Raw genomic sequence first — 27,491 nt, forward strand, 5'->3', positions numbered from 1 at the left:
GCGGATCTGGAGCAGAAAATCCGATTCGATACGGTACGTGTGAAGCTACCCTTACACTAAAGATACTTGGCAATATGGAGTGTTGCTACTTTCTATTTTTCAAATTTTCTGAAAAGATCTCTTTTCATCGGGGAACAATTAAAGGCTATAGCTACCTTTGACATTTATTTTCCGCATGAGTCTGTAGTCTTTTTCAGACCCCTGATATGCAGTCTGCAGGCTACTCCTAGTTTCCACTTTTTCAAGTTTTACCTGCTTGATGTGAGGTGTGTATGTTTAGGAGAGTAGAGTTTCCACATTTTCTATTTTCCAGGCCTACACATGTACACGGCATATAGGATGTTTCCACAGATTTTATACAATGCAATCTTTTTTTTAGAAGATGGTAAAAATGGATGCTGCTGTAAGCCATACAGGAGAACCAGTTTCCCATGGACTTACATCATAATAATAAAAAAAAACAGAAGACTGCACTGTATAACCATAAAATAAACCATCACAAAGTAATATCCTTGTGCTAAACACTGCCTGCAGGCTAGTATGGGACATGGCAAAGTTACAACAGAGCTACTTTTTACCTTTTCTGCCAGTCAAGTGCCAATCCTTACGTAAAAGGATTTCCCCACTTATTTAAAAATTTTGCCCAAATCGTGATAAAATAGCATATCTCCCCCACAGGCTCCAGCGCAATCTCTCTGGACCCCTTGCCTGACTTCATTTATGTAACTGCAGCTATGATGTGCCTTTATACCCATAAGACTGGTGCAGCCTGGTCTCAGCAGTCTTGTGCTGTATACTGCTGAGGCCACTGCAGTGGTAAAATAAAGGTACATGCACATACACTAATACAGGAAATTTACTGTTAGACTGGGTTCACACTACGTTTTTGCAATCCGTTCTTTTCATCCATTTTTTTTTTTTTTGCAAAAAACGGATTGCATTGTGTGCATCCATTTTGATCCTGTTTTCCATTGACTTGGATTTAAAAAAAAAAAAAAAGGATCAGTTTTTTTTAACGTACACAAAAACTTAGTCGACCTTATTTTTTTGTCCTTTATAAAAAAAACCAAAAAAAAACATCCTTTTTGATCCTTTTTTTATATATATATATATATATATATATATATATATATATATATATATATATATATATATATATATATATATATAATGAAAGTCAAGGGAAAAACGGATCAAAACGGATGCACACAATGCAATGCAATTAAAAAAAAAAAAAAAAAAAAGATTGCAAAAACGTAGCGTGATCCCAGCCTTAACAGTAAGAAAGACCAGGACGGCTGAGCTGGAAGCAGTGGGGCATTAAAAGGGTATTCTGGCCCCAGAAAACATTTGTAAAGTGAGTGGAGCTTTGAAAATAAAAAATAAAGCACACTTAAGGTGCGTTAACAGGAAACGATAATTGACCCGATCGTACGGTAAACGATGTCTGAGTAACAATTTTTTTTTCCATAATGATCAGCGTTTAGACGGAACGATATAGTGTACAGAAAATTCACTTTGCGATCGCTCAAGCCTATCTCACACATTGCTTAAATCGGCAAACGACTGTTTACACGGAATTATTTGCAAATTTTGTGTTTACACGTACGATTATCGTTCAAATTCGATCATTATCGCTCAAATTCGCACGATAATCGTTATGTGTAAACGCACCTTTAGCTGCCCTGATACCCCACAGCTGCTATTCTAAAAGATCGGGATTCCTGCCACTCACCTTCAATTAGTTGGACATGGTGTCCCTGTAGGAACTTGTGTGCTTAGCTAGTCACTTGCCAAGGCTGGTCAGCAATTGGCAGAGCAGGCAGTTCCTTTGGGGACAATGTATTAAAGGCCCAAAAAACTAACAAAAAAAAGTGAGCATTGGTGGATCAGGGCAGGTGTGTATGCTTTTCTTTTTGGCTGGGAGCTAATAACTACAGTCTTAATGCTGCTAATATGCTACTAGTACTAATATGACTTACACAAGAATTCATTACAGAACTACTGCTTTCTATATAGCAATATGACTGGAAGTCCTATGCTTCTAAGATCCTGGTAACATAATTGTGCTGTGCATTAGTCAGCATGCATGTAGACTATCATTAGCCGGACACACATCAATGGTCAACATCAAACATGCCTGCTGAACACAAGCATGAAAACAGTGTGAACAAGGACTAAAGGAATAACTGGAAGCTGACCGTGTTCTGTGAGCAAAGACTCAGAAGCCTGCACAGTGCAAATTATATCTGTTCCAATGAAAGGTACAAAGTAAAATGCTATGTAACAGGCAACGACTCTTCCACCACACAAACATATCAGTTCTTCACAATGAATGCTTTTTGTCCAGTTCTGTTTGTTTTCATTGCTGGTGCAAATGAAAGAGGTATTCTCATCCAAGAAGGTTATGATGTATGCCATGTTACAATCAAGGACATTGGGGGAGTTGTGGGTTACACAAAGGCACCGAGGCAAATGAAAGGAAAAGGACAGTGTTGTAATTCCCTGCATAGCAGGCGGCTGTTCCGAGGAATATTGGTAAAAGAACTGCATTACTTAAAGGGGTTGTCCAGCGAAAGAAATTCTCAACTGGTCTCAGAAAGGTATATAGATTTGTAAACTACTTCTATTTAAAAATCTCAAGTCTTCCCATACTTATAAGCCACTATATGTCATGCAGGAAGTGTTTTTATTTGCATTCACACATAGTGATCTCTGCTGACATCTCTGTCTGAGTCAGGAACTGTCCTGAGCAGGAGAGGTTTCCTATGGGGATTTGCTGCTGCTCTGGACAGTTCCTGACATGGACAGAGATGTCAGCAGATAGCACTGTTTCTAAGTCTAAATAAAACAACACTTCCTGCAGGACATACAGCAGCTGATGGATTTTTAAATAGAAGTAATTTACAAATCTATATAACTTTTTGACACCAGTTGATTTGAAAGAATTTTTTTTTTTCGCTGGACAACCCCTTTAACCCTTAGAAGACCGGGCCAATTTGCATTTTTGCACTTCCGTTTTTTTGCTCCTTGTGCTTAAAAAGCCATAGCAGTTGCATTTTTTCACCTAGAAACCCACATGAGCCCTTATTTTTTAAGTCACTAATTGCACTTTGCAATGATAGGCTGAATTTTTGCATAAAGTACACTGCATAACAAGGAAAAAATTCAATGTGTGGTGAAATTGAAAAAAAAGAAAATGCATTTTTTTTTATTTTGGGGGTATTTGTTTTTACGCCATTCGCCCTGGGGTACAACTGACTTGTTACACACACACACACATATATATATATATATATATGTTCCTCAAGTTGTTAGGATTTAAACAATATGTAACATGTATAACCTATTTTATCTGACCATTATAAACAAATATATGTTCCTTAAAATCGCTCCATTCCCTTGCTTATAACGCTTTTATCCTTTGGTCTATGGGGCTGTGTTAGGTGTCATTTTTTGCACCATGATGTGTATTTTTTTGCGCTTACGACTATTACTGTGCGAGATCAGGAATGTGATTAATTAATAGTTCGGGCGATTACGCACGCGGCGATAAAAAACATGTGTATTTATTTATTTTATTTATAACATGGAAAAAGGGGGGGTGATTCAAACTTATTAGGGGGAGAGATTTTTTTTATTAAAAATTATTTATTTTTTTTACACTTATAGTAGAAGTCCCCCTGGGTGACTTTTAGTAAAAGTACACTGATCTCTCATTAAGATCTATGCCATTACGGCGCAGAGCCCGGATGTAAGGATGGCCCCTCAATGACTGTCACAGGGGGCGATCCAACCCACTAGACACCAGGGAAGGCTTACTGCAAGTATTCAGATGCAACAAGCAATTTTTAATCTCACATTGATTTCAATGGGTGAAGTAGACATTTTAGAGAGTTTCTGCTTGTGGTTTTGCAGCATAATCCCCCCCCCACAGAAAAATGCATCACAACCTGCGCAAGAGAAGCCTCCTAAAAACCAATAGAAAGCTACGTGTCTGTCCCTGTGAATTTGCCCCTAGGGAGCTAGATATTAGCTCTATAGGGTACACAGGGAGCTGCTGTCAGTAAGTGCTGTCGGTACGCTTACTTATATTGTACACTGAACAATTTTACTGATAAAGTGGCCAACCCCTTTAAGTGACCCATCTCTGCACCTTACCAACACCAAGGGAGTCCCTGAGGCCACCTTCAAGTATCTTATCCCTATTTATATTCACCTGTGTGAAGAGCATATGACTGGGAGAGTATGTTAGAATCAAAGTATAAACACAAATGTTATATTAAAGATTAAAACCTTAGAAAACACCTTGACCAGCTGTAAGAATATTGACACTTACAGTATAAAACTCCTGAGGCAACTCTTCATCTCTTCCAAGGTTACATGCTTGCTTCGCTTTAGCGTAAAGACCTTTACAAGTTTCTGTCAGATTACGTTTCCTTTCATCCACAGCAGCAAACTGGCTCTAATTTAAAAACAAGCAAACAAAAAAAACATTAGACAAAGTTTATTGAGTACATGGAATAGATTACAAATTTCCAAGCCAGTCCTCTTCATTAAAGGGGTTATCCAGCGCTACAAAAACACTTTTCCCCCTCTCTTGTCTCCAGATTGGGTGGGGTTTCAAACTCAGTTCCATCAAAGTAAATGGAGCTTAATTGCAAACCACACCTGAACTGGAGACAAGAGTGGGGGAAAATTGGCCATTTTTTTTTAGCGCTGGATAAAAGGGAATGTGTCATCAAAAAATGACCTATTGTTTCAATCAAGTTTTTATGTTATGGTATTTTTTTTAAGAATTTTGGTGATGATTTTTCTCTTTTTTTTTTTTTTTTTTTTTTTTACTGTCTATACCATAAAACAATCCTGAAATCTTGCAGTTTTCATTCTCACCACTAGGCTACTATTCACCACTATCTTTTTATACTGCAATGATATGCATTTAAGTCAATGCAACAACAGACGTTTTCAGACAATGTATTGAACAATGTCCGTTGTTTTAAGAGCCAAACAACGGCCACTGTTCAATGCATTGTGTGAAAACAGCAGTTGTTTGATGGACTTCAATACATATCACAGCAGTATGAAAAGAATGGACGTTCTTTTAAAAAATACTGCATTGTCTGAACATAGCCTAAAGATTATTAAATAGAGATGAGCGAACCTCGAGCATGCTCGAGTCCATCCAAACCCGATTGTTCGGCGTTTGATTAGCTGGGGCTGCTGAAACTGGATAAAGCTCTAAGGTTGTCTGGAAAACATGGATACAGCCAATGACTATATCAATGCTTTCTACATAGCCTTAGGGCCCTATTCCACCGGACGATTATCGTTTGCATAAAATCTCAAACGACCGCTATTGCAAAAGACCTGAAAACGTTCAGTCATTTCCATGGAACGATAATCGTTACTTATGATCGTAATTGCGATAGTTTTTCTTCGCTATTGCGTTCGTATCTATTGCAAACGACCAAACGATGTCTTATTCAATGCGAACGATTTGCAAACGTTTTGCGAACGAGCAACGATAAAAATAGGTCCAGGTCTTATAAAGCGATCAACGATTTCTCGTTTGGTCGTTAATCGTTAACTACGTTTCAACCGAACGATTATCGTTTAGATTCGAACGATTTAACGATAATCTGAACGATAATCGTCCGGTGGAATAGGGCCCTTAGGGCTTTATCCAACTTCAGCAGCCACCGCTAATCAAATGCCGAACAATCGGGTTCGGATAGACTCGAGCATGCTCGAGGTTCGCTTATCAATATTATTAAACTAAAATAAAGGGTAAGAAAATCTATCATGGTATCAGCAATTTATTGAAAAAGTTGAGCTTTGTGTTTAACTGCTTTACCCTATCCTGAAAGGTTTCTAACGTATCCATGATCTCTACCTTCTTAGGTAATACACACTAACAAATCCTTGACAAGAAAACATTACTAAAACAGCAAAAACCTCTCTGTAGGCTTGGAATGTTTATGTGGATGTTCAAAGATACAGAGGATCACGTCAACTATTTATTTTACTGGATGCAATATGCGGAATGTAAAAGTGAGGATGGTAATAAAATGCTGCAATGTTTATATGTTCTTTATAATGTTTATGTAGAATTATTAAAAGTAGTGAGCACAATAAAAGTAACAAAACCTCCACACATTGCCACTTTTACAATGACAAAACATGAAAATACCTAGCTTACCTTATGAACAGGGTTATTCACATAGCAGCCTGAAAATATCAAAGTAAGCACAAAGAACAATGCTTGTATAGAACAGGCTAGGATTCCCCAGAATAATCATCATCGCAGGAGTTACGTCTGCAGTCACCCACATCTTCATCTGCACTTCATAGTGAGGTATATACTTAGACACCTTGTCTGATATGATTCTGCTGGGTTGGAGACACTTCCTTAGTACTACTGCTAGGAGTTAAACTGCTGTACATTCTTTGGGGACCTCTACTGGCCAACCCCTATAATCATTTAATAAGGGATCAGAGGGAACGCCACCCAAAATGAAACAAATGTATTACATTCCTTGCTATAGCTTGACAGCTTTATGTCAGAGAAGCAAGCAACAGCTCAAAAATATCAGTCACATAATGCTGTACTTGGCTTTTTCCATGGCTCTCTACTTACATGTTGTAAGTGAATACAAAATGGGGAAAGCATTTTCACACTTACTGGCTAGGCACAATAATAGTGCTGGTTTGTCAACTATGACTTAGGTCGGGAATTTTCATTGTTTCAAAAACTTTTTAAAATTATAGATAAAAACAGGGAAAAAAACACATTTTAATTTACTAGTATCATTTTTAATACATTAATGTACCCTAAAACTTAGTATTAAAATGAATTACTATTTTAGGCTCATTATTCTGATGCATAGTTCAGGTTAGCTTGGGTAAAGAAGCTAAGGACACAGTTTTTTGTTTTATTTATTGGGGGGGGGGGGGGGGTGTAAAGAAACTTAAAAATGGCAGAAAGAAAGCATGTTACAACTTTAACAAAGGTAAAAACATCACTAAATGTACATGCAAAAAAAAAAAAACACTGTGACGGAGCCTCTAAAAGGGATTTTTGCTAAAATGTTTTTCTTCCTCTATAAGAATAATTTCCGCATTAAAGATGAGCCTATCCAAAGGCTACACAAACAGTAGGGTTCTTTGTTTTTTCTTTTAATCTTTATGATTTTTTTAAATTGAATTCCATGCCTATGATAGATAGCTTAAGTGCTCAGGGAGCATCCATGCTTTTCAGACATGCAGAAAAAAAGGTTTTTAAAAAAGTTGAAAATATATTTTGTAAGCACTTTGAGCAGCATCTGAAGTAGGAACAACATTTTCAGCTTATCATAAATTGTTCTAAAATAAGGTACATTACTATAGTTACCTCCAGTTCTCTCAGTCGTGATGTTGCCTCTTTGTACCGAGATTCAATTTGCTTTTTCTTCCCTAGTACTTCTGTATTTTCTAAGGATAAATCTACCTTTTCTATGTTTAGCAGCATGCATTTCTGCGGGGGAAAAAAAACACAAACAAGTTGGACTCCACATGTATCATCAAGAAAAACAAATTCTTCTCTTACTTCAACACAGATTTTGTCACACCCAGAAACATTTACAATCTAGTATGTAACATTACACAGCAGATTGGAAAAGCATGTAGCACTCACCAGAAACTACAAAAAAGCAGCTAGATGGGATGTTTTAAAGAGAAAGAGCAGACAGCAGCCACTGCGCAGCGCTCACGCGTCTCATAAAAATATACGCACATGACACTGCCACTGTTCCTCCGCCAGCAAGCAAAGCTGGCAGATCTCCATCCATCCTTCCCATTAGGGAAGCAACAAAATTAACAACCTGAACCGATCACGTATATGTACATGATCGGACTGTTAAGGGTGTATGAATCGAACTTAACACTCAAGATCACTCCATACAGGGCGATTCCCGGCTGCTATCAGTAACTGAGGGCCACCCCTAATAGCTGGCACTGAACGATCACCTGTGCAAGCTATTTGACCATTTAGATGCAGCTGTCAAAACAGACAGCTGTATTTACATGGCCTTAACAAACCTCATTGGTTGTTCAGTAGTCTTAATCAGCTCCCTATGACAAGATTACAGTGAGCTGATCCATTGTCAATGCAGCCTGAGGCTTCCTGGGGCTGCCTGACTCTGGACTCGACTGCTTACGCCTGCTGTAGGCAGGCTGAATCAATGGCAGAGATGATGAATCAATGTGGTAGATAGTGACAGGATTGATCTCTATAAGCAATTAAGGTATTGCTCATAGAAGTCCCCTAGGGTGACTACTAAAGTTTAAAAAAAAATGATTTAAAATATAAAGAAATCCACCCCATAATAAAAGGTTTAAATTACCCGCTTTTCAAAACCAAAAATAAATAAATAAAGCATATTTGGTACAGCATGTGGAATTCCTGATCTTGCTTAATGAACAAAAAAAGCGCAAACAAATGGAAAGTCCAAAATTGCTAATTTCTCAAAAGGTAAAAATAAAATGATACCAAATTCACAGGTGTCAGAAGAAATTTAAGGCAGGAAGGAAGTGGTGTATTCTTTCCAGTAACACAGTCCTCTCCGCTGCCACCTCTGTCCATGACAGGAGCTGTCTAGAACAGAAGCAAATCCCCATAGAAAACCTCTCCAGCTCTGGACAGTTCCTGACATGGACAGAAGTGGCAGCAGAGAGCATAGTGTTGAAAAACAAAAATAGTAATCTGACCATGGTGGACTACTTCACTTCTCTGTTGTACCTGTTCGAGGACTAAAAGGAACCAAAATATTAAATAAATAAATATTTCCTCCTCACCTTTATCAACTGAGTGAGCTCTATAACTATTTTCTTTTTCTGGATACTGATTTCTCTAATCTTGTCATCTGCTTGTTGTTCAGCTTCCTCCAAGTTAATGTTTTCTTGCTCTAACTGCTTTAAGCTAGGAGAAAGATAGTTATTTAGAAATGTTAGCATACAAAAAAAACTCAAAGTCATGATTGCAAAATCACTGCAAAAGTTATATAGGACCTGTCAACTGATTCATCATACTCAATTCTATAAAAGGGTAAAGTTTACCTACAAACCCAGATGGAGTGGACTATAAGCATTACTGACCAAGCTGCGGCATTGAGAAGGATCACCTGACAACCGCTATACTCCGGAGTATACAGTTGCATTGAGCTGTACAGTATTAATGGTATGATAATCAGAAAATAGAAGCAACAAGACACACATACTAAAGCAAAAAAGTTTTACTATCAAAGAAGACAGGAGATCTGGAGTTTACAAGTCTCAGCTTGTGGGTCAAGCCACAGAATACATAGAGAACAGGGTGAACAGTGGCTACTTGTGTTCAAAAATCAAGCATAGATGTAGTTATTGTCATTATCACCTTGCTACAACTCCTGGGAACCCTAATCCTACATGAGAGTGTTAGAGTAAAGGCATGTGAAGAACATCTGTAACATTTGCTGACTGCTTCTGCAAGAAACTTTTATTAGGCTCAAATCAATCTTTACTGTAAAAAAAAAAAAAAAAAAAAAAGATCTTGCTGCTGCTCTGTACGAAGGAACTCATGATCAAATTCCAGAGAACCTTCGACACCTTCTCGATATTTGTTTAGAGGTATACTAGTTCACATTTTCTATTGAAAAAGAATCCAGAATTAGAGCCCAAAAATTGGCCTATATATTATGCACCACATTTATTATGCAAGCAAGCATTGCTCAAGATGCAACCTAGTGTACCAAAATTCTGGAACAGTTAAAGGAAAAGTTCCACCAAATAAAAAAAAAAAAAAAAAAAAAAATGGAAGGAGGCAGAGTAGTGGGAAAATACCAAACAATGTAATCTCACACGTCCTCGCGCCTCTGTATAGCCGCTCCCAAGTCCTGCTGACGGCCACTGGATGTCATTTTTTTTGCTGAAAACCAGGTATGTTACGTACCCGGCTCTTCCAGCTGCAGTGTCACGGCCCGGCTGAGCGACTTTGTCCCACCTCAGTCACTGATTGGCTGAGCAGGCAATCACTCAGCCTGGTATGTGACATTGCAGCTGGAAGACCTGCAGGTGGCTGTCAGCTGGACCCGAGATCGGTGCTACGGGGCACAAGGATAGGTAATTTTACCTTATTATTTTCCCGCACCCCCTGCCTTCCTGTCATTTTGGATTTTGTGGGACTTCTCCTGTAAAGCAAATGTGTGTAGGGAAAAGAATTAGGAAGCTCATACTTTTCTATTGTAATGTGTGGCTTCATTTTTTAACCCCATTTTAGCATGAAAAATGAGAAAATTTTTCTGTTTTAACACGTTTTCTTCAATTTTCTTCTGTAATTCTTCAATTTATTGATTTCAAGATACAAACTTGCTGTAATACAGCTGGACTCTGTGTAAATGCACCATTCATAGATGGCATTTGGAGAAACTACAAAACTGTGCCACAACAGGGACAGCAAAGAATGCTGCCTATCTGCAGCAGTAATGCTATGTACTGGGATGCATGTGATAATGCCATGTAGCATAGACTATAGACTAGACTATTCTGGAGATACTATATCAAGAGTCTGTTGGCTCCCATGTGACTATACTAATGTTTATCTTTTGCTTCAGAAAACTTATTACATGTTATAATTAAAGGTCAGATGTCAGAGGTTTTCATCGGTGATTGTCTGGGTGCTATGACCCCCACTGCGCACTCAAACAAAGTAACAGGAAGGTTCAGCTTGGCACTGTATCCTTCATGCTCTATTACACCAACAGATTTACCTGACAGATTTTTGCATAAACGAAAGACTGAGATTTCTCCTCTTTTCAAATCCATTCCTGGCTTTGGCTGCAGAAATCTGTTAGATAAATCTGTTGGTGTAATAGGGCCCTTAGGGTTGTGATCGGCTCTGCTGAAACATAAAAAGTCTGTAGCCTGTACATTGGAAACCCAGGCCTCAGAGGAGAGTCAAATAGGTTACAGGTGATGAGACGCAACACTAAGCTGAGCACTTCTGTCCTTGTTTCAGCAAAACCGCTTAATTTACATATACGCATGTAATACTAATGCGTCAACTACTAATTTACATTGAATTCAACTGAGAAGCAAAAAACAAAAAAAAAAAAAACCCCTGGAAAATACAAAGTGTACTTGGACAGTGGAATAGAATAGAAAGAGCCAAGGTCCTCTAGACAAGTTAGAAACTAAATGCGACATATACCACATGCTGTAATAAAAAATGTTTTATATGCATAAACTGTAATAAATATCTAAAACATTGTATAAAAATTGTGCACCATACATACAAATTGTAATTAAAAATAGCGATAACTGCTGGAGGTATGTAAAAAAATATAAAATGAAAAACCCAGAAAAAAGTGGAAGCTGAAAAAAATTGAAAAAAAGAAAAATGGTAGATGTGTTCAAAATTAGAATATATAAAAACTCCTCGAAATGGTAATGAAAGTGGCAAAAAATGCCAAAATAGCAAAAAAAGTATATTAAACAATAAACATAAATGAAATATAGGGGAAAATATGCAAAGGAATACACTGAGCACAAATGAATACAAATAAATAAAAACAAAATGGGTGGTTATTTAGTTAGTAACAAACATAAGTATATTCCAATACTGGTTGCTAGTATTGTTAGATTATATCACAGATCGTGGTGATTATTGGAATATTGCTGATCCTATCAATGGTAAGTATATTCCAATAATGTTATGTGGATCATCAGAGTTCATAGGAATATACTTACCTTTTGATAGGATCAGCAATATTCCAATAATCACCACGATCTGTGATATAATCTAACAATACTAGCAACCAGTATTGGAATATACTTACGTTTGTTACTAAATAACCACCCATCTTGTTTTTATTTATTTGTATTCATTTGTGCTCAGTGTATTCCTTTGCATATTTTCCCCTATATTTCATTTATGTTTATTGTTTAATATACTTTTTTTTGCTATTTTGGCATTTTTTGCCACTTACCATTTCGATGAGTTTTTATATATTCTAATTTTGAACACATCTACCATTTTTCTTTTTTCAATTATTTTTTTCCATCTTTCATTTTCTTCTTCCACTTTTTTTCATTTTATATATTTTTTTTTCCATACCTCCAGACGGTTATCGCCATTTTTCTCTCCTCACCTTCACGACGGCACCACAGGAGTTAACTCATGCCCTAGGGACAGGAAAAGCACAAACACGAGAGGTTAAAAGCCCCTCCCCTTCCTGCTAGCACCAGTGCTTTTCCTGTCCCTGTAGGGCAGGCACGAGAGGTGGGGGATCCATGGTGAAGATGAGAAGATCCCCCTGTTTGAAGATTTATTTCCCCTTACCAGCAGGGATCGATCGGGGTTTAACCTCCTTCCTTCCCATGGAGGCGGCTGGCTGATCTTCGGATCTGGGGTAAGGGATGGCCCGCTGGTTCTCCTCGCGCCATCCCTGACGTGGCGGGGGCGCGCAGAGAGTTTCCGTTGCTGCAACCTCCGGACCTCTCCTTTGTATACGCGCGTCCCGGGACTGGTCGTGCTGTGGCAGACGCTGTGGCCTAGTGGTCCGCGTTTGCGGCCTACTTCCGGCCGCAATGTACGGGCGTTCGGCGGAGGTCAGGCCTGAGGCCTAGTCTTTCAGCAGTGCCTTCAGTGGGGGGAGCACGCTGACGCCATGTGCCGGAAGAGACAGAACTCCTGGTCTTCCGAGGACGCCGGGCGGCAAGTTTGGAAAATCTGCAGAGTTGTGTGTCATCAGTCTTCTGAGGTCTGATCCACTGCATCACCTATGAGGAATCCTGCTGCAGACTAGCCTCCTCTGCCGCTGCCGGTGGTAAGTGTGCCAACTAAAGTCTGCTACACTTGGGGGAGAGTGCTAGCGGTCAGCTTGTATAGTTCTGACTCCCAGTTTTCTATCTCCCTCTCTTCTTCCCTATACCTTTCAGGGTGATATATAATTACTCTGTGTGGGCACCAGCGTGCTGTATTCACCTTGGTGCTTAGGACTGTGATATATATACTTATGTATGTATGGATAAGGTTTTGCTCCTAGCTTTATTTTGCGAGAAGGAGCTTTTCCTCTTAGATTTACCTGTTACTATGCGGGCCTCTCTCCTTTATTAACAAGAACATAAAACATCCTGTGTTTAATGTCATCATTATAGAGGATGTTTAAATGGATGGAAGATCTGGCCAATCAGATGTTGCATTTCACCTGTTAAACACTTGCATAACTTAATGTAACTGTCATCCTCTGCGCTGTTTTCTCTCCTCATCTTCCTTCCTATCTGTTCGGTCAGATAATGAAGGATGATATGGCAGCTGCTACACCTATTGCTATACCTTCTTATGGCTTTAGCAGCTTTCAGCGTACCAGAGGTACCTGTTAAAATCTAGGAGTCACAGGGCCTGTCCTTTTGCTTCTAGGCTTGAGTCTTGTACATTATCTGATTCAACTATTTGAATCCAGTAATTTATCTCTAGGCTTCTCTGCTCTATCACATTGATACACAGAGTCTAGGGAACATATTTTGCCATTTGATCTTACCTTCTCTCTGTCAGACTTCCACTGGGATGGAGGATACACAAGAGGTGTGATCTATTGGAGATGAGTTGTTTGCTGGGGTTAGCATGTGGAAGCTAGTTCCTATTCAGCAGACCTTTCAGGCCTCATCACTGATGATTAACAAAACCTGGGAAGAATGGGATTTAGACACCCAGGTGGTTAGTTACTAGCAATCACCTTGCCATTTGTAGACTCTTCAACTGAGGCCAGGAGGATTTGTACAAGTCTTATAGACTGTTACTTTTCTCTTGTGAGAGATGTTGCTGCTACATGTGTTCTTGTGCAGTACATATGGGAATCAATCAGAGACGACCATCAAAATAAATAAATATTTATAAAGGTTCCCTCGGGAACACATTATTGATGTGTCTTTCCTTTGTAGCAATTCCTTAGCCTTCTTGGCTGATTCCTCAGCAGTGATGGTCCATATGGTTGCCAGGAATTGGGTTCTACCTTTTCTGCCATTAGTCACACAAAAAAAAAAAAAAAAAAAAAAATCTGACAATCCCATTCTATGCAAGGTCTTCAGTTTGCCCTTTATAGTATCTGGGAAATTCTTCTGTTCTAATAGACCTTCAGTAGTTAAGAAGTATGGGTTCAATGTAGCACCATAGAATTCAGGAGCATTATAGGAGGGATGTCTATTGACCTCTCCCAAGGCCTCCCAGGACTACACCAGGTCACTATCCTGGAGGTGGGGGGAGATTCTAAAGTTCAGGAGGCTTGGATGTGTGTCACCCAAGTCATCTGGATCCTGGACGTTATTCTCCAGGACTTCAATATAGTCATCTTCTCCCCCCAAATGTTTCCTAGTCCACCTACCTTCTCAGCTCCTTTAATCAGGACTCTTCTACAGGGTCTAGAAGCTGATAAAGCCCTATGTTGTGACCTCTGTCCTAGTGCCAGAGTTAGAGAAGGGGCACTTTTCAGCTATTCCTTATTTAGTAACTGAACGGAACATACAGGCTTAGTATAAACCTGGAACCCATCAAAATTTATCTGATACAGAGGATTCAAGATGGAATCCATGTAGTCTACTACTCAACTTAATCTATAGGATGCTATGAGGGCGTTAATCGACTTAAAGAGATGCGTCTACTATGTTTCAACTCTTGTCTTTAGTAGAAGTTTGCATGGGCAGTTGTGTCCAGCACTATCAATGCAGTGCTCTCTCCTTCGGGATTCATCAGCCCTTTTGCATCTTCTTTAGTTTATGGGGAAGTTGATTCCCTACCTTCATCGGTTTGGGATAAATATTCCGCCTGTCTGGTTGAGTTTTCTTCTTTTGACAGATTCCACATAGAAGCTGTTCAGAAAATAACGACAGCCAGTGGTGATCTTTATTCCTGGGGGTGTCCGATAAACAATCAGTAATCGGATCTCAACCCAGACACCCAAAATATATTTGGGGATCCTCCGGATTCCTAGGTAATAATGTCCTCTCTCCCCTCAGATTGGGTATCTCTGGTGGAGAAGACTAGACTGTTCCCAATGTAGGAGGCCTGGTTACACTTGAGGACTATGTCCATTTGGAATCCATGACTACTTATTCTCCAGTGACACCTTAGAATCAGACTCATTCTAGATTCTTACTGTAATAAACCAATAGACTTGTCATTCTGAATCAGGCACAGGTATCCTTTTCTCCACAGGTCTGGTGGTCTCTATGTTGGCCTACATGGCTTACTTGAAGATGGGGCTATCTTTGTATCCCTCTTCCTAAGATAAGATTAGTCACAGACGTTGGCCAGTTGCTGCTATCTCCAAGGACAGCAGCAAGGTCTTCAGGCCTTAAAGAGCTGCAGGCAGTCGGGTGCCTTACAGCAGGCGAATAATATCTGGAATCTAACAATTCACATCTTATTGGACAACAGTACCACTGTGGCACATCTGAGACACCAGGATAGTGCAAAGCAGAATCCACTTCAATCCATTCAGATTGGATCTTCACCTAGGGGAGCGACCTATTTATCCCCAACAGCCACATATCTTATAATTCACATGGTTTATCTTAGCAGTGAATCCATTTTCATGAGTGAAGGGTGTCTCAAGGAGGAAGGTCCAGATTTTATCCCTCAATTGGGTCTGCCTCTGATTTGTTCGCAGATTTATCAGAACAAGGAGGTATAGAAGTTCTTTCCAAGCGATGTTCCAGTGGCGGTGGATGTACTTGAACAGCCTTGATTTTCAGTCTTGTATACAATCCTTTATCTTTTGGCTCTTTCCTGGGACACTACAGGAAATCCTAACAGTGGAAATGGCTGTAAGAAGGTAGTCAGGCCTTGTACGAAGACTGGTCCTGGAGCCTCTGGGCTCTTCAACTTTTGGATTTGAGCCTTCGCCTTCTACTTCTTCAGGGACCAGTTCCGTCCGGATCTGTCAAGACTCAAGATGTCGACCTGAATCCTGAGTCTATGTTTAGGAGCAGAGGCCTCTCCGAGGCTGTAATTCCTACAGTCTAGGAAAATGAGGCCATTCTCTTCTAGGATATATCAGAAGGTCTCAAGTCGGCCACTTAGGTGCATGTTGCAACCTTATCCGCTATTTATTGTTATATGATATATTATCTGCTATTTATCATATATCTTCTGCGATTACTCATTATATCATATATCATCTGTTATTTATCATTATATCATATATCTGCTATTAATCATTATATGATACATCATCTGCTATGTATCATTATCATATATCATTTGCAATTAATCATTGTATCCATATATCTGCTATTTATAATTATATTTATCATGAATCATAGATGTCTTTAGAACTTATGATGAACGCTTTTAAACAGGAATCCTACTTTTAATCGACATTTCCCTTGGGATTTTAACTTTGTACTTGAAGACCTTAGTCGTCTTCCTTCCAAACCTATTTGGAGTACAGTCTCAAGTTCCTGTTCTACAAGACAGCCATCCTGTGACCATAATCTTAGATAAGACGAATCAGAGACCCGCACACTGATTATCCGTGACTCTTACTGTCTTTTCCAGAGGGACAGAATAGTGTCACACTGATTCCGATTTGTTTCCGTGGTAGTTTCATCTTTCTTGGTCTTATGATCATTCTGTATCAACTCCAAAGATGATTAAGGATGGAAGTTTTATTCCTGGACCGTAGGGAAACTGTAATATAGTTCCTGGAATCCTGTAACACCTGGATTGATCTTCATTCAATTCCAGAGGAAGAATATACTGAAGAGATTTCCAGCAATTTGTAGCTGGTGGAATCCGGAATGCTGTATGGAAGCGTAGGTATAGGACTTTTACCTTTATTGATCAAGGCCCTTTCATTCAGGGCTGCATTCACTTCTTGGGCGGAGAAGGCTTACACATCTTTAGATCAGATTGCAGAGCTATCACCTGGTCTACTACTATTGCCATGTATCGTGGTTGGTAGTTTCAGCTCAGTGAAGACCTGGTTGGTAAGAAAGGTCTCCAGGCTGTGGCCCCGCCCTAGGGGAAATTGTTGGCATTTCTCCTGTGGTGCCGTCGTGAAGGTGAGGAGAGAAAATAGTATTAGTCTTACCGGTAAGACGTTTTCTACGAAACCTTCACGACGGCACCAACATCCCTCCCTATATTGTATTGTTGAATATAATACTCACGTGGTGCTCAGAAATTGTTATAATGCACTGGTGCTAGCAGGAAGGGGAGGGGCTTTTAACCTCTCGTGTTTGTGCTTTTCCTGTCCCTAGGGCATGAGTTAACTCCTGTGGTGCCGTCGTGAAGGTTTCGTAGAAAACGTCTTACCGGTAAGACTAATACTATTTTAATTACAATTTGTATGTATGGCGCACAATTTTTATACAATGTTTTAGATATTTATGACAGTTTATGCATATAAAACATTTGGACTACAGCACGTGGTATATGTCGCATTTCGTATCTAACTTGTCTTGAGGACCTTAACTCTTTCTATTCTATTCCATTTGTATTACTACTTGGGTAAAGGTCATTAAGGTTAACCTTGCCAAGTTAGTAGTAGTTGAACTCTTTAACAGTGGTTTTGAAAACAAAATACACATTTTCAACCTCCTTTTCATGCCATGAGCCCTGCAAAGGTGAAATGCAAAAAAAGTAATAGAAAGGGAGTAGGAACGGGAACACTAGCATTGATCTGCAGACTATATAGCTCATGTCATTTGTTATCTAACCTGTCATATTTAGTAGAAATCTTCTGTTCCAGATGTCTCTTTTTGGTCTTCATATCCAGGATCTCTTTCTTTCTTAATCTCAGGTCATTATCTTTTTTGTCAAGCTGCTTCTGTTTGTTGATCAGTTCAGTAAGACGAGTTTCTAATGACGTACACCTTCTTTCAATTTCCTGAAATAGACACAAAGAAATATTGCCAAGTCGTACCTACAATTTTCTGTATGTATGTAAATCTATATCAATATATAAACCAAAAACCAAAGAATTTTCACAATACGATAAAGGTATACAAAAGTCTTTGTGTTCTATCCCATATGTTATTTTATCTGCTTTTATGAATTGATTGATTATAATAAAGACTTTTGTATACCTTTATCTTATTGTGCAAATTCTTTGGTTTTTGGTTTGTAATTTTTGCACCATAGAATAATTTAGGCAGGACTTTATAGGTTGTCTGTCTATATCAATATATATCTTTCACAACCTAAACTCCAAACCCCTGTAAAGGACAAGGTACAACATTTCAACTTTCCTTCTAGTTTTTTTTATATACACCAGCACACCTTGGCAAAGTAACAGGAATTAAGAAGTAAAATCACCTGACGTCAGAGGCATGGGCCCCACTGACTTTAATGGCCCAAAGGTCAAAGCTAGTAACTGGGTAATTCTGAGCATTATCAGAGTTTTGCCTTTCACTTGAAAGTACTGCTAAGCAGATACATGCTTCTCTGAGCATGGATACATCAGCACCCCATCTTCACATTTTTCCAATGTATGCATGCCACAGATTTGATCAAGCCCTAACACTTCAGGTGAATTTCCAAAAACAGGCTGTCAACTGCTATGATGGCTCCCACACAAAAAGCAGGTCAGCCTCAAAAGTGGCAGCACATTAGGGCCTGCAGTGGCCTAGCACAGGGAAGCAGACGACTAAATTTGAGGCTACAGCTCAAAAGGTCATCTGTAGCATCATCAGGAGGACCTCCTGGGCTGGAGACATAAAATAATGATGAGATGGCCGGAAGGAAGCCAGGGCCTGCTGGTTGGGGGGCCGACTGGCAATTTGGTGGGCTAACCAGCGGCCTGGCTGGGAGGGTCAATACTTACCTAGTTTTAACATACTCACCCCTCTTGCTCCTCATTTGGCAGTGAAATAGAAAAAAAAAATTAAAAAAAAGATAAGAGTTCATGTCTCCTATGAACACTAAGCTAAAACTAAGTTAGCTCAGTGTCTGCAGGAGGGGTACCTTCTGTGCACAAGGTGCTAATATTTTCTACGCTTATCGTTGTCTCGTAGCAGCAGCAGCCTATACCATAGTCTTCTGTGTCCCCCAATGACATGCACAAGGCCAGTTTCTTAAATAAGGTCTGCTACAAAGTTTCCTATTTTCACTTGTAGTTCATAGTAGGCCATGTAGCATTCATTTTTCCTCAAAGAAACACTAGTGAGAAGCTTTGGGACAACAAGTACATACGGTCATTCCTTACTTCAGAAGAAGTATAACCTCACCATAAAAGTAACATCACTTCTTACCCTAAAATGTTCAATTGCCTGTCTTCTTTCCTCTGGGTCCACTGTGACTGTCAGAAATTGGGCTGCTTTTAAGGAAACATTGCTAGAGATAACACTGTTACTATAAGCAGAGACTTTGGTTACGTATTTTTCTTCAGCAGTGTACATTTGTTTCAGTCCAGTTTCCTTTATAACCTAGGAGAGTTTTTGAACAGACAAAGAAAACGTAAATACTTTATGGGTCTCTTATTTTACAGCAGAATGGCAGCAATATCTGGCTAACCGGATCAATCAGAAATACAATAGACTTATAACCAAGTCAGATGTATTTATGTGGACATTACCCCCCAAAGCTTCTCTCAGCAATAAATGACAGACAGCTGTATAAACAGCTGCCTATCAATGCTGAGATTATGAAGAGAACTTCTTAAACAATCCTAACAGCAAACAGCATATACTTTGAGCAGGAGGAAGGTTTGGGAGCAGACCAGAATATATGGGAGGAGTCAGCCCTACATTTTCAGCTACTGCTACTAGTACAGTCTGTTTCTAAAACTTTGCTTTACTTTGCTCTCATTAACATTGGGTACACCAAGGGTTAAATGGTCGTTCACCAGAAAGTGCCAGAGATTTGTTATTCACTTCTATTATAAAAGGTCAAGTCTTCTAGTACTTATTAGCTGCTGTATGTCCTGCAGGAAGTGGTGTATCCTTTCCAGTTTGACACAGGGCTCAATGTCTCACCTCTGTCCATGTCAGGAACTGTCCAGAGCAGTAGCAAATCCCCATAGAAAACCTCTCCCGCTCTCGGGGATTGAAAGAATACCACTTTCTGCAGGACATACAGCAGCTAATAGGTACTGGAAGACTAGAGATTTTTTTAATAGAAGTAAATTACAAATCTCTGTGTAGTAGTGTAGCTATTGCCCATACACACTTACTGTGTACAAACATTGCAATGGCCATTTTGGGGGGGCCTGATCATTGCGCTGGCTAATTAACCATTTAAATGCTGCTGTCAGTTTCGAAAGCCAGCACCTCTGGCTGGATCGCCGCCGCCCCTCTGCAATCGCCGGGCCAGGCCTCAGCACCACAATTATGCTAATCCTGGCACGCCACTTGATTACTATGGGCCCATTGTAATCAAGCACTGATCTCAGATCAAAGCAGTACATATCTACTGCATTGATCTCTATGAGGGATTAATTCAGTTACAATAGAAGTCCCTCAGGAAGACTTTAGGTTCTGTAGGGGAAAAAAAAAAGTTTTAGAATAAAAATAGGATTAGTCCTTACCGGTAAGCCGGTTTCTTCGAACCTTCACGACGGCACCATAGGAGGATGGGTTGTACCCTAGGGACAGGAAAAAGCACGAGAGGTTAAAAGCCCCTCCCCTTCCCTCCAGCACCAGTGTCTTTATAACAGAACTTTAGCACCACGTGAGTATCATACATTATATATATAATACTAGGGAGGGTAACTGGTGCCGTCGTGAAGGTTCGAAGAAACCGGCTTACCGGTAAGGACTAATCCTATTTTCTCTCCTCACCTTCACGACGGCACCATAGGAGTAATACCAGCAATTACCTTTAGGGAGGGACTACAGCCTGAAGAACCCTGCGTCCGAAGGACAGGTCTTCGTTACTTTGTAGTTGTAGCCGGTAGTGTTTCAAAAATGTGTGAGGAGACGACCATGTCGCTGCTCTGCAAATCTGTTCTATAGAAACAGATGCTCTTTCAGCCCAGGTGGTTGATATTGATCTTGTAGAATGGGCTCGGATATTAATAGGAGATGGAAGATTCTGCGCTTGGTATGCCTGTATAATGGCATTCCTTATCCATCTTGCAATGGTACTTTTGGATGACTTCTTCCCCTTATTTCTCCCCTGAAATTGTAGAAAGAGATTTTCGTCTATCCGCCATGGGGCGGTTGTCTCGATATATTTCAGGACTATTCTTCTGACATCTAAGGTCTGAAATTTCCTCTCTAAGTGATTTTTGGGGTTTGGACAAAAAGAGGGGAGTATGACGTCCTGGGACTTGTGGAAGTTGGAAACCACTTTAGGTAGAAATGAGGGATCAGTCTTCAGAACTATACGATCCTCTGAGATCGTACAATACGGTTGTCGTGTAGTCAAAGCCTGTATCTCGCCTATTCTTCTAGCTGAACAGATAGCTACGAGGAAGACGGTTTTGTAGGAGAGGAGCTTCAGGTTTGTCTCATCTAGGGGTTCAAATGGGGCTCCTGTAAGTCCTTCCAATACAACGTTTAGATCCCAAGGTGGATGTATGTTTTGTACTGTTGGATTTATTCTCGAGGCAGCGCGAATAAATCTTTTTATCCAGCGGTGATTCGCCAAATCTATATCATAGATCGCTGAGAGCGCCGAGACCTGTACCTTTAGTGTAGCGGGTTTGAGGCCCTTTGATAGTCCTGATTGCAAAAAGTCCAGTATTTGAGAAATATTGGGCTCTGCTGGAAAAGGAGGAGGGGTTCCACACCAGGAGGAAAAGACCTTCCATACCTTAAGGTAGATAGCTGCTGTTACCCTTTTCCTGCTTTTCATCAGAGTAGAGATTACGGTCTCTGATAATCCTCTGCTCCTTAACATTGATTCTTCAGGATCCAGGCAGATAGATGGAATTTTTGAGGTTCCGGGTGTAGTATTGGGCCCTGGAACAGCAAGTCTGGAGACTGAGGGAGAAGGATCGGTTCCTCCAAGGCCAGAGACTTTAGAAGGCCAAACCAACCTCTCCTCGGCCAATACGGGACGACCAGTATTATTTTTAGGCTCCCTTCCCGTATCTTCTGGAGCACCCTGGGAATTAGCGGGATTGGTGGAAACCCGTAAGCCATCTTGAAGCACCATCTCTGTGTTAGTGCGTCTATTCCGGTAGGGTGATCTGCAGGATTCAGAGAGAAAAACTTTTCTGCTTTTCGATTTTGCCTGGTGGCAAACAGATCTATCTGCGGTTTGCCCCAGCGTTCCACCAGTTGCAGGAAGAGTTGGTTGTTTAGGCACCATTCGCCCGGGTGAATTGTGTTCCTGCTGAGAAAATCTGCCTGTATGTTGTCTATTCCTCTCAGGTGTGTAGCTGAAAGGGATAACAGATGAATCTCTGCCCAGGAGAATATTTGCTGAGAGATTTTCCATAGCCTGTTGTTTTTTGCGCTGCCTTGATGTCGAAGGTGGGCAACCGTTGTCATATTGTCTGACAGGATATGCACATGAGTCCCTTTTAGGATATCTAGAGCAGATATCAAGGATGTCTGGACTGCTTTTAGTTCCTTCACATTTGAAGATTGTTTCAGGGTTTCTGGATCCCATACACCCTGAAAGATCTTCGCTCCTACCTGAGCACCCCAACCCGACTGACTTGCGTCTGTCCTCATTACTTGTTTTGTTTGGGGGTTCCATTCTGTTCCCTTTTCCAGGTTCCGTCTTATAAGCCACCAGCTCAGTGAAGACCTGACCTGGGAAGTAAGAGTGAAGGTCCTTTCGAGGCCCGTAGGTTTTTTGTCCCAGATTTTTAGTATTTGAGCCTGTAGGGATCTGGAGTGGGCTTGACTCCAGGGGACTGCCGGGATGCAAGCTGTCATAGACCCCAGAACGGACATTGCCTCCCTGACAGAAGGAAGTGTCTTTGTTTTGAATTTCTGGATTTTCTCCATTATCTTTACTATTTTTTCCTCTGGGAGAAACGACATCTGCAGGTCGGAATCCAGGAGGATCCCCAGAAAAACTTTCCGGGGGGATGGTATAAAATCCGACTTTTTTGTGTTTATGATCCACCCTAGGGACTGGAGTAGATTTTGGGTGGTCTGTAGATCTTGTAAGATCCTCTCTTGCGACTCTGCTATTATTAGCAGATCGTCCAGATATGCCACCATGTTTATCCCTTGTATGTGTAGGTGTGATACGACTTCTGACATGATGTTGCTGAAGATCCTGGGCGCCGACGATATCCCGAAGGGAAGGGCCCTGAATTGAAAGTGGCATATCTTTGTGTTTATTGTTAGTGCAAATCTCAGAAGTTTCTGAGATTGTGGGTGAATCGGCACATGATAGTATGCGTCTTGGAGATCCAGAGAGATCATCCAGGCATTTCTGGCTATGAGTGGAGTAGTAGATTTTATCGATTCCATCTTGAACCTTATATATTTTACATGTTTGTTCAGTGGTTTGAGATTTATTATTAACCGGTATGTACCGTTTGGTTTTTTTACTAGGAATAGGCTTGAGTAGTGGCCTGAGCCCCTTTCTTCTCGGGGAACAGGAGAAATGACCTTCATGCGGTGGAGATTTAGTACGCTTGCCACCATTTCTGTTTGTAGGGGACCTGGAGACTGTCGGGAGATGACAAATCTTTCTGGGGGAGGGTGAGTTAGTTCTATCTGATACCCTTCCTTGATAATATTTAGTATCCAGCTGTTGTCTGTGATAGTGTCCCAGGCTTGTGAAAATTCCGACAGTCTCCCCCCTACAGGACAAGCGTCATTGCTTATCCTGGGAGGCCTTGGGGCTATAAAAAATATTTTTACCTTTGCCCCCTTTTGGATAACTCCAGCGACCCCCTTTACCTTTGCCCCTATAGGAGTCCTGGTATCTGGGTTTTTTAAACTGTTCTTTTTTCTGGGGCGTTTTATTCTCTGGAATAGCCTTCTTTTTATCCGCACTTTTCTCAATAATTGTATCTAATGCGGAACCAAATACGTATTTCCCTTTAAAGGGGATTCCACATAGTTTAGCTTTGGATGTGGAGTCACCCGTCCAGTTCTTTAGCCAGAGGGCCCTGCGTGCCGCGTTTGTCAAGGCCCCGTCTTTCGCAGCGAATCTTACTGATTCTGCCGTGGCATCTGAAAGGAAAGCGGTTGCATCTTTTAGTAGTGGTAGAGAACTAATGATTCTCTCCCTAGAGCAATCACTGTTTAGGTGTTCCTCTAGTTGTCCTATCCACAGGTGTAGGGCTCTTGCTACACATGTGGATGCAATGTTGTTTTTAATAGAGTATGCTGCCGTCTCCCAGGATCTCCTAAGCAAACTCTCGGCTTTGCGATCCATTGGGTCTTTAAGCTGTGAGGAATCCTCAAATGCCAGAAGGGTCTTTTTTGTCACCTTGGCCATTTGGGCATCAATTAATGGGATTTCTCCCCAATTCTCTGTGTCTGTATCACTAAATGGGAGACGTCTTTTGATCTCACCCGGGATCTGTAACCTTTTCTCGGGGTCCGACCATTCATCCATAATTAAGGCCTGGAGTGTGTCATGTACGGGGAAGACCAATCTTTTCTTTGGTCTAAGCCCCTGAAACATTTGGTCTTTTGCCGGTATTTCCTCTTGAATTTCTTCGAATCCAAGAGCACTCCTCACTGCTCTGAGAAGTGGCAGAGTATGATCCGAGGAAAACATATATTTTTTATGCTCCTCTTTATACTCTGTCTCATCTGACATCAGATCCAGAGACTCAGGGATCTGACCAGATTCACAGGATGAGTCTGACGAGTGTCTCTTTCTTTTAGAGGAGGACGCCACAGACATAGCGGACTCAGATTCCATGGAAGCCGGTGCTAGGGATACAGGTTCCCTGAGTTGGGAAATAGCTGGGGAAGTATCCCTGATAATAGGTTCCACTGGCAGAGATTCTGGAGGGGCAACGGTCTGCGGCGCAGTAGAAGGTATCTCCTGAGCGGGTATGGTAGGCTCTCTGGCCAAGGACGCAGCTATTTCGTCCTTCATCATTTTCCTTATGTCTTCCAAAAAGGAAGATCTATCTTTTTTAATAATGTCTCCAATACATCCTGCGCAGATGTTCTTTTTGTAGTTAGATGGAATCCTGCAATTGCAGGATACACATAACTTTGCAGGTGTTTTACTCTTTAATTCTTTTTTCTTTGTAGAAGTAGATGCAGCAGATTCTTTAGACTCCTAGATAAATATGAGAGCCAAGAATCTATGTGAGAATAATCTCTCATGAATCTCTCTATGCACCCAGATAGACGTGATATAACTTTAACCCCTGGTGACTAAGTGTAAGCAGAGTGAACCAGGTGATGTGTAAACCAGAACCCGAGTAGGCCCCATATGCAGAGTTGGCATTGGAAGCGCACTGGTTTGCAGAGATCGGCACACGGAAGCGTGACTGTAATATGGTTACTCACGGTTACCGCCGAGGTAGTCTTTTCTGCAGCGGAGGAATCCATCTTCATGCAGACGATCCGGTCCGCTCGCGCTGTCTTTTTAAAGATGGCGCCGGACCGGAAGTGCTATGACGCACCTCCGGTGTGCGCGCGGAATGTCGTCCGGCTGACGTATTTCCGGCTGAAGGCCGAGATTGCGGCCTACATCCGGAAGTCGCCGGACCCGTCTAGCAGTAGGAGAGTGGCCCGCCGGACCCCTCGCACTGCCGATTGCTGCCGCAGCCGCCGCGCACCGTACCTGATTCCGGGAGCGAGGTCTCTGAAGACGCCGGACCCTCAGGTAAAGGACGGGGGAGGAAGGAGACCGAAGGCCCCGATCGACCCCTCTCCTTTAATCTTCTTTCTTCTTGGGGGATCTCTCCTCATCTTCACGCGGATCCCCCCCTCTCGTGTCTGCCCTAGCAGGACAGGAAAAAGCACTGGTGCTGGAGGGAAGGGGAGGGGCTTTTAACCTCTCGTGCTTTTTCCTGTCCCTAGGGTACAACCCATCCTCCTATGGTGCCGTCGTGAAGGTGAGGAGAGAAAAATACCTTCACATAGTAAAAGCTTAAATCACCCCCCCTTTTCCCAGTCTATAAAATTTTATTTTTTTTTAAATTGCCATCCCGCGCCCATAATTGCCCAAACTATTAAATGAATTGCATTCCCATCTTGCACGGACAAAAGGACGAGAGCGCAAAAACCTGCCAAAGTGCAAAATTGCTGATTTTTATTCACACCAAATCCGGAAAAATTGTAATAAATAGTGATCAAAAAGTTGCTCAAGCAAGGTACTTGTACAGATCACAGTGCAAAGAATTACACCTCAGCCCATAGGCCCAAAAATCAAAGTGTTATAAAGGACGGTAATAGAGCAATTTTAAACATTTCTTTTATTATTTTTTTTAAAAGCAGTCAAATTTTGTATTCAATTTCACTACATAAATAATTTTATTCCAGTTTTGCAGCATATTTTATAGCAAAATTAGGTCTGTCATTGCAAAGTACAATTGATGTCGGAAAAAGTAAAGGCTCATATGGGTCATAGTGCAAACACTATGGTCTTTTAAACACTAGGTGGGAGATTTATGAAAGGGTGTAAATATACACCTAGTGTAAACTGCCCACAGCAACCAACCACAGCTCCTCTTATATCTTACCAGAGCTAAAAGCTGAGCTGTGATTGGTTGCTGTGGGCAGTTTACACTAAGTCACATCAGTTTTTTTGGTCACTTCCTAGCCAAGCTTCCTAATAATGGAACTGACCAAACAGTAAACAGTCTTTAGACAGGCTCATGTTTTCACTAGATAATTGTTGGGGGTTTTAAAATCCGTTCACTTAAAATTCAGGTAGCGCCATTTGTAAATCCTTAACAACATGTTACTTACTCTTTCTATCATATGTCTGGTCTTCTCTGTCCCCACTGGTACTTCATGGACCTTATACTGGAAGACCAAGTAATTCATCACTGGAGGTGGGGCATCAAATAATTCTCTTAAGTAAGAGAAAAAGCCATATCGCCTGCAAAAGTTAGCAAATAAGTGATTTTCAAATCGACTTATGTCTCTTCAGAGGGTAATAATTATGGGATGCTTTTTCTTATCGCAAGGGATTGTGATAAAGTATAATGTTTTGCAAAAACATTATGTAGTAAATTTTGGTCAGTATATTCAGTATTCATCTGTGAATGCGGGCTGGAGCCGTACTTTACATTGTCTGCACTGTCAGTAATTATTCTATTACAATTTATTTTAATTTATCTTTAACACAGAAGGTGTTGACCGAGAGATGTGAAATGCAACTCAATACTTATTAAGAGCCCTTAATTCCAGAGCGTTTCTTATTTCCATAATACTACAGCCAGGGTGGGAAGAGCAGCAAAACCACCCACCAGTAGGTGCTATAGAGACCAGCATGATAATAAATATTGGTTTAATATCCACAAAAAGGAACATCAGTTAGGTATATATACATATTTATTTCTGATTATACATCAGAGGCAAGCATCGAAAATGCTACATAACAACTAAGAGGTTAGTAGAACAGCAGCAAGGGCAATGTGAGAAGA

At 40.8% G+C, this 27,491-nt stretch overlaps 1 protein-coding gene across 1 annotated transcript in view; it reads right to left on the minus strand.

Annotated features, from left to right (window-relative positions):
* The window catches only part of SMC5 (structural maintenance of chromosomes 5), a 68,973-nt gene that overhangs the window by 15,066 nt on the left and 26,416 nt on the right, over positions 1-27,491 (minus strand). The window contains exons 13-18 of the mRNA XM_069961861.1: positions 26,812-26,944; positions 19,267-19,440; positions 17,734-17,903; positions 8,836-8,959; positions 7,394-7,516; positions 4,340-4,465 (exon numbers count right to left, since the gene is read on the minus strand). Coding sequence (XP_069817962.1) covers positions 4,340-4,465; positions 7,394-7,516; positions 8,836-8,959; positions 17,734-17,903; positions 19,267-19,440; positions 26,812-26,944 — 850 coding nt within the window. The remainder of the gene's footprint in view (positions 1-4,339; positions 4,466-7,393; positions 7,517-8,835; positions 8,960-17,733; positions 17,904-19,266; positions 19,441-26,811; positions 26,945-27,491) is intronic.

The sequence above is a fragment of the Dendropsophus ebraccatus genome, chromosome 3 (genome assembly GCF_027789765.1).
Source record: "Dendropsophus ebraccatus isolate aDenEbr1 chromosome 3, aDenEbr1.pat, whole genome shotgun sequence".
NCBI lineage: Eukaryota > Metazoa > Chordata > Amphibia > Anura > Hylidae > Dendropsophus > Dendropsophus ebraccatus.